Raw genomic sequence first — 8,294 nt, forward strand, 5'->3', positions numbered from 1 at the left:
AAGATCCTGAACGTTGGAGCATACAGTATATAGCAATTCATAGAAGAGATAAGGTGGTACCACTTATAATCGATGTAAAGTGTGGCCCCTAACTCTAGTCTGAGGGTCTACTGTATATATTGAAACATGTATAACCATCCATAGAAGAGACATAATAGATATGCAGTGTAGTCTATAACGCTAGTCTATGATCGCCCTCCATGTTGGAGCATACTATATATAGCAATTCATAGAAGAGATCAGGGGCTTCACCTACAATAGATGTGTAGTGTGGCCTTGAACTCTGGTCCATGAGGGTCTCCAATGTTAGAGCATATAAAGCAATACATAGAAGAGATCAGTGGCTCTACCTATAATAGATTTATAGTGTGGCCCCTAACACTGGTCTATAAGGCTCTACATGTTGGAGCATATACACAAATACATGGAAGAGATTGGAGGACTCCACCTATAATAGATGTGTAGTGTGGCCCTAACTCTGGTCTAAGAGCCTCCATGTTGGAGCATATACTGTATAGCAATTCCTAGAAGAGATCAGGGGCACCACCTATAATAGATGTGTAGTGTGGCCCTAACTCTGGTCTAAGAGCCTCCATGTTGGAGCATATACTGTATAGCAATTCATAGAAGAGATCAGGGGCTCCACCTAGAATGGATGTGTAGTGGGCCCCTAACTTCAGTCTGAGAGCCTCCACGTTGGAGCATATGTAGCAATTCAGAGAAGAGAGCAGGGCCTCCACCTATAATAGATGTGTATTGTGGCCCCTAACTGTGGTCTGTGAGGGTCTCCATGTTGAAGCATTTATAGAAATATATAAAATTAAAAGACTCCACCTATAATGTGTAATGTGGCCCCTAACTCTTGTTTATGCGGTGCGATTCCTGTCTGAACCACATGGGATTTCCCTCACTGCTCTTGTGTGTGTAGAAAGGGAAAAGCGCCATCTAGTGTGCAGTTTAGTAAAAATGTGATAACTCTCAGTAAATATCCGGCCAAATGCAAAATCTTCATAGGTGTCCCGGTCCCGCCGATGATGGCAAATCACAGCCGCTGGAGGCGCTCACAGGGCTGGAGGGAAAGTTCTGGGACTCCTGTCGGTATAAGGCAGAAGTGATGTCAGCTTGGGGGCGGACCGTCTCTACATTTCCTCCAGCCCTGAGAGCACCTCCAGCGGCTGTGATTTGCTATCATCAGCACGGCAGGACTGGGACACCTATGAGGATTTTGCATTTGGCCAGATATGGACCTTGGCCCAGATTCAAAAAGGGCTTACGACGGCGCAACGCCATGTACGCCGTCGTAAGTCCTGATCTGGGCCGTCGTATCTATGCGACTGATTCTTAGAATCAGTTACGCATAGATATCCATTAGATCCGACAGGCGTAAGGCTCTTACGCTGTCGGATCTTAAATGCAATTTTTTTTTTCGCCGCTAGGTGTCGCCTCCGTCGTTTTCCCCATCGAGTATGCAAATTAGCTAGATACGCGAATTCCCGAACGTACGCGCGGTCGACGCAGTGAAGTTACGATGTTTACGTAAGGTTGCGCGGCGTAAGGTTGCCCCTGCTATATGAGGGGCAACCAATGTTAAGTATGGCCGTCGTTCCCGCGTCGAAATTTTAAAAATGACGTTGTTTGCGTAAGTCGTCCGTGAATGGGGCTGGACACCATTTACGTTCACGTCGAAACCAATGACGTCCTTGCGACGTCATTTGGAGCAATGCACCCTGGGATATTTTCCGGACGGCGCATGCGCAGTACGTTCGGCGCGGGAACGCGCTTAATTTAAATGCTTCACGCCCCCTACCCGGCTAATTTGAATTAAGCGGGCTTGCGCCGGGTGATTTACGCTACGCCGCCGCAACTTTACAGGTAAGTTCTTTGTTAATCAAGCACTTGCCTGTAAAACTTGCGGCGGCGTAACGTAAATGACATGCGTTACGCCGCCGCAGAGATGCGCCAATCTCTGTGAATCTGCCCCCTTGAGTTTTAACATTTTTAATAAACTGCCCACTAGGTGGAGCTTTTCCCTTTCTATACTGTGTTCACACAGGTGGGGGAAATCGCATGCGATGCAGACAGGAATTGCATGCGTTTCTTTGCAGTGTGATTTGCGCCCATTTATTTTGATCTCTTCTAGGAATTGCTATACAGTATATGCTCCAACATAGAGGCTCTTAGACCAGAGTTAGGGCCACACTACACATCTGTTATGGGTGGAGCCCCTGATCTCGACGCAAAGCGCACCACAAGGTATTGATTTTGGTATTGGGAGCGTTTGCTGCACCAATATCGATATGGGTGCATCCTCTCATTACTGACGGCTCATCCTCCTAAACATATATAATGTTCCTCTTGCAGTGGCCTGGTTCTCGGTGGGAACCCTCCTCGTCTCCATCCCGGCTCTGATTGGATACCTGCAGGAGACGTCCCGCAAACCCATTCCTGAGGCGGACCTGGCCCGGAGGAAACATTACTGCGTGCGCCGCGAGGATCTGCAGAAGGTGAAGCTCACTCGGCAGGAGGCCGTGGCAGAGTTTAAGAGTTTGTGAGTATTTCCAAACCGCTTTTAATAGGCGGGGCTTCAATACCAGACCATAAATGTTCCTCCGGACGCACGGCGCCACTTGGACGTCAGCCAACGTCAAATGGGCCATGTTCTCCATTAACCACTTCCACTTCCCCGGAAGGTTTTACCCCCCCCCTTTCATGACCAGGCTGTTTTTTGACGTCCTTTTTTGTCCTTGATGTATTTTTTCTTTTTTTACGGCTTTCTTTTTCGTCCTCTACGTCCTTTTTTTTTCCCCTCAACGTTTCTTTTTCTTTTTTTTTGTCCTTGACATCCCTTTTTTTTTTTTTTTTTATAATTTTTATCTTCGACGTCCTTCCTTTTTTCTGTCCTTGACGTCCCTTTTTTTTTTTTTTTGTCTTCGACGTCCCTCCCTTTTTTTTTTTTTTTTATTGTTTTTTTTTTTTATTATTTTTTTTTTTTTATATATATATATATATATATATATATATATATATATATAATTTTTTTTTTTATTATTCTTATTTTTCATTATATTTCTTCACACAAAAGTGGAGTTAACCTTTAACCTGTGCTGGAAGAATGACTGAGGCCGCCACTGCCAACCTCATTCTGAAAAGTTTTAGTTGTCTGGATTCATTTTTCTTTATATCACTAACCGAACATAAGCAAGTCAGAATCACTGACTTGAAATACACTACATTACCAAAAGTATTGGGACGCATTCCTTTACACACACATGAACTTTAATGGCATCCCAGTCTTAGTCCAGAGATAGTGATAATGCAGTATGATCGCTCCCTATTGGAATGCTGTCTGAAATGTTCACATGTTGTTACTAGTGATGAGCCGAACACCCCCCGGTTTGGTTCGCAGAAGAACAGGCAAGGGGACCTGGTAATGGAATTTGGGGGGACCCCCAGGCATTTTTTTTTTTTTTTTTTTGGTTTAGGGTTCCCCTTAAGGGCCTGGTAATGGGGGGGAGAGAACCCATGTAGTTTTTTTCAATGACTTTGATCTGTATTGCCGGGACCCGACAATTCATTATAGCCGTGAGTAGTTGTCGTGTCGTGTGTGTTGCAGTGGTCAGTGTAGTGTCAGGTCCGTGTGGTGGACAGGTAGGTCAGTGTAATGGTCAATCTAGGAATCATGTAGGTCAGTGTAGTGGTCCTTGTAGGAATTTGGCTGGTCAGTACTATTGTAGGAATGGAAGGGACTCTGGGTGCTAAAAGTCCATATGTTAGGAGGGGCGCAAATTTCTTGCCTTGCCCCGAGCGCTGACAACCCACGCTATGCCACTCCCCCTGGGGCAGGACCCGGGTCCCCAAACACTTTTTATGACAATAACTTGCATATTCACCTTTAAAATTATCACTTTTCCTTTCTCCCATAGACTTTTCCAGGATGTTCCCGCGGCTTTCGAATTTGCCGCGAGCACCCCAAATTGTTCGCCATTCGGCAAACAGCCAATGTTTGAGTCGAACTCACGTCCGACCCAAACATAAAGCTCATCCCTAGTTGTTACAAAATTACGGGACTTCTGTGTGGCCAACACCCAACCAGAGCCCTGGTCTGAATGCACTGCCCTTGGGACTTACCACAGCCAATCAAATGCATACATTTCAGGAAGACGCGGTACTGATAGTCACCGCTTTGGTTTTGATTTGATCGTTCAGCTTTTAATTCACTTTGAAAACCAACGGAATTGTTTTTTATTTTGCAGCCTAATCCAGCTGGAAGGTGTACTGAACGTCATGTGTGGCACCTGCGAGAAAGTCTACCATGTCCTCTACTGGCAGAACCCCTCCGCCTCCTTCCAGTAAGTATGGGAAGACCGTTACCATTAAATGGGATGAACGTCGGGGGCTAAGTCATTGAATTGGATGCATGAGGGATTACAAACCACAAATTATACAGTGGAACCTCGGATTACGAGTATAATCCATTCCAGGAGAATGCTTGTAATCCAAAGCACTCGCATATGAAAGCGAGTTTCCCCATTGAAGTCAATGGAAACAAAGATATTTCATTCCACATTGACTTCTATGGCATGCAATACCTCATGTGGCCAGAGGTGGGGGGGGGGGGCACGCCGGAGAGCCTCGTAAATACTCTGGGACCGCTCGGCTGATCTTGGAAACCCTTGGAAAGGTTCTGAAACACTCAGGAACTGAGTATTTCCAAGTATGGGGCGGCACAGTGGCGTAGCGGGTAGCACTCTCGACTAGCAGTAAAAAGGGTCGCTGGTTGGAATCCCAACCACGACACTACCTGCCAGGAGTTTGCATGTTCTCCCTGTGCGTACGTGGGTTTCCTCCCACACTCCAAAGACATGCTGGTAGGTAGAAAATTACTTAGAACCCCCAAACATAGATATATATATATATATATATATATATATATATATATATATATATATATATATATATATATCTATCTATCTATCTATCTATCAGGGCTCAAAATTTCAAGTCCTGAGCTACTAGCCAGGCCTCAAGAGTTACTCGCCACCAGTTGCCCCACCTAATTCATACACTGCCCTGCGCCTAATTGCACCCGTAAAAATTGAGATTATCTCATGGAATGACAATGTTTTATGCAGAATCAAGTTACAAAATTAAATATTACCAACAACAACTTTAACAAAATGGGACAGGGCACTGGGGGCAGACCAGAGGGACAGGGCACTGGGGGCAGGCCAGAGGGACAGGGCACTGGGGGCAGGCCAGAGGGACAGGGCACTGGGGGCAGGCCAGAGGGACAGGGCACTGGGGGCAGACCAGAGGGACAGGGCACTGGGGGCAGGCCAGAGGGACAGGGCACTGGGGGCAGGCCAGAGGGACAGGGCACTGGGGGCAGGCCAGAGGGACAGGGCACTGGGGGCAGACCAGAGGGACAGGGCACTAGAACTGGGTCTCTTTCCCATTCTCTTGCTGTCTCCTCTGCAACTCCCATCCATCCTCTCTCTCCCATTTATCTCATCATCAGTAGCCTGTGTGTGCGGCTCCGCGCTTGCATGTCCCCACTTCCCCCTTTTATTCAGGCTGGCAGAGAGGAGAGGAGAGGAGCTGCAGCACAGCGGGAGGGAGTACAATCCAGCGCTGAGATCCACACAACTGCACAGCGCACACTGACAGCGCACAGCACACATTGAGACCAGTCTGCTCACAGTGCTCAGGCTAAACTGTTGCACACTTACATAGAGCACAAGGAGAAGAAAACGGCACAAACTAGAAGGCTGCCACTCTCATGTCAGGGCAACTTTCAGTGAGCGCTGCACCGGAGTGGTAATTTTTGCAATCCTCCACCTCACTCATTACTTTCTGCTCTCCAGCTACATTGGTCGGGGCCCGGGGGAGGGGGGCAGGTTCAGAGAGGTCATACTGTTGGGTCCCATGGCTTAATGAGAATTGTAAGTAGAGCCCCTGTGTACTGCTCTGCCTGTGCGCGGCTCACCAGACTACTTTTCCCGAGCATGCACCTTTCCTCTTCGGCCGCCAATCTCATCGGGACTCTAAGTGTAGGCACAGATTGGAGGGAGATTGGTCATGCAGCCCTGTCATCACTCGCCCCCAGCTTAAATCCACTCGCCAAATGCTAGTGGAAATTTTGAGGGCTGTATATATATATATATATAGTTTGTTTTTTAGCAGAAAATCTAGAGAATAAAATGACGATTGTTGCAATATTTTATGTCACACGGTATTTGTGCGGCGGTGTTTTAAATGCAACTTTTTGGTAAAAATTTACTTTCATGAATTTTAAAAAAATCAAAAAGTAAAGTTAGCCCAATTTTTTTGCATAATGTGAAAGATGATGTTACGCCGAGTAAATAGATATCTAACATGTCACGCTTTATAATTGCACGCACTCGTGGAATGGCGACAAACTACGGTACCTAAAAATCTCCATAGGCGAGGCTTTAAACTTTTTTTACGGTTACCATGTTAGAGTAACAGAGGAGGTCCAGTGCTAGAATTATTGCTCTCGCTCTGACGATCGCGGCAATACCTCACATGTGTGATTTGAACACCGTTTTCATATGCGGGCGCGACTTCCGTATGCGCTTTCTTTGTTGCGCAAGCTCGCGGGGTGGGGGGCGCTTTAAAAATGTATTTATTTTTTTCTTATTTATTTTTATAATATTAAATTGCGTTTTTTTTTTTTTTTACATTTTGATCACTTTTATTGCTGTCACAAGGAATGTAAACATCCCTTGTGACAGTAATAGATGGTGACAGGTACTCTTTATGGAGGGATCGGGGGTCTAAAAGACCCCCGAGCCCTCCTTTGCACTTCAAAGTATTCAGATCGCCGAAAACGGCGATTCTGAATACTGTGTACTTTTTTAAATCCGGCGCCATTGGCAGCCGAGAAACCCGGAAGTGACGTAATGATGTCGCTTCCGTTTTTACATTGCGGAGACTGAATCAAAGCCGCTTACTGCTTAGTTTCAGTGTGTGCCTGGACACTGGAGGCGCCGGATGGAGGATCGGGTCTCCCGGTGGGACGGGAGGCCCGGTCAGAGCGGCGAGAGGAGGGGATGTCCCCTCCCGCTCCTCCGGGATAACAACCGAACGGCTTTTAGCCGCATCGGTTGTTATGTCTGGATAGCCAATCGCCCGTTCTAAACAACGGTACTGGGATGATGCCTGCAGCTGCAGGCATCATCCCGGTATAACCCCCGAAAGCCAAGGACACATGTATGCGTACGCTCGGCCTGAAAGGGTAAATTGGCCCCTAGTATATGAATGTGAGTTAGGGACCTTAGAATGTAAGCTCCTTGAGGGTAGGGACTGATGTAAATGTACATTGTATAAGTAAAGCGCTGCATAAATTGACAGCGCTATATAAGTACCTTTAAATAATAATAATATTTCCGAGTGATCCTGAGTATTTCCAAACGGCTCCGAACCGTTCCGAGTGTCACTGGCGCCCCGCACCTCTGGCCAAATGCGGTACTGCAAACCCCATTAGCTTGAATTCGGCTAGTTTTGCGAGACAACACTCACAAACCGAGTCAGAATAATAATAAAAAAAAAAAATGCTCGTTATTCCAAACGCTTAACCGCGTTACTCGTAAACCGAGGTTCCTCTGTACTTCTATTATGTTGCAGTCTGTCTTTATGTCCTTTTTTGTTTTGATTGTATCCATGATTGGCTGATATCGCTCCTTGTACACAAAGTAACACACTGGCTGTCCAGGAAGCCTTGTGAGGGTTGCAGGCATTCTACCGATCGCCCCTTTCCTCATTCTGGGTTTCCGTTCCTCTTTTGTCCTTGTCACATGTTCCTCCGACTGTTTGATAAGTTCTACTGGCTGATGATCGATTGTGCAAACTCATCAGGATTGAGAGTCCCAGACGTGTTTTCTTAAAAAGGCAAAACCGCAAACACTTTGCTTTTTTTTTCTAGAAAATAACAGTAATTGGGTATTAAAGGACCATTAACATGAAAAAATGTTGTGTGGTTGGAGAAAAACATAACCATGCCAAGGGGGCCATGAGCAAATGTGGGCCAAGGGGGGCCATGGGCAAATGTGGGCCAAGGGGGCCGTGGGCCAAGGGGGCCATGGGCAAATGTGGGCCGTGGGCCAAGGGGGCCATGGGCAAATGTGGGCCAAGGGGGCCATGAGCAAATGTGGGCCAAGGGGGGCCATGAGCAAATGTGGGCCAAGGGGGGCCATGAGCAAATGTGGGCCAAGGGGGGCCATGAGCAAATGTGGGCCAAGGGGGGCCATGAGCAAATGTGGGCCAAGGGGGGC

General features: G+C 46.9%; 1 protein-coding gene across 6 annotated transcripts in view; it reads left to right on the plus strand.

The window, feature by feature from the left end:
• ZFYVE27 (zinc finger FYVE-type containing 27) overlaps window positions 1-8,294 on the plus strand; it is a 123,371-nt gene that overhangs the window by 20,862 nt on the left and 94,215 nt on the right. For all 6 annotated transcript variants that reach the window (XM_040361269.1, XM_040361263.1, XM_040361265.1 and 3 more), the window contains exons 4-5: window positions 2,362-2,548; window positions 4,254-4,349. In XM_040361269.1, coding sequence (XP_040217203.1) covers window positions 2,362-2,548; window positions 4,254-4,349 — 283 coding nt within the window. The remainder of the gene's footprint in view (window positions 1-2,361; window positions 2,549-4,253; window positions 4,350-8,294) is intronic.

This window comes from Rana temporaria, chromosome 8 (genome assembly GCF_905171775.1).
Source record: "Rana temporaria chromosome 8, aRanTem1.1, whole genome shotgun sequence".
Classification (NCBI taxonomy): Eukaryota; Metazoa; Chordata; class Amphibia; order Anura; family Ranidae; genus Rana; species Rana temporaria.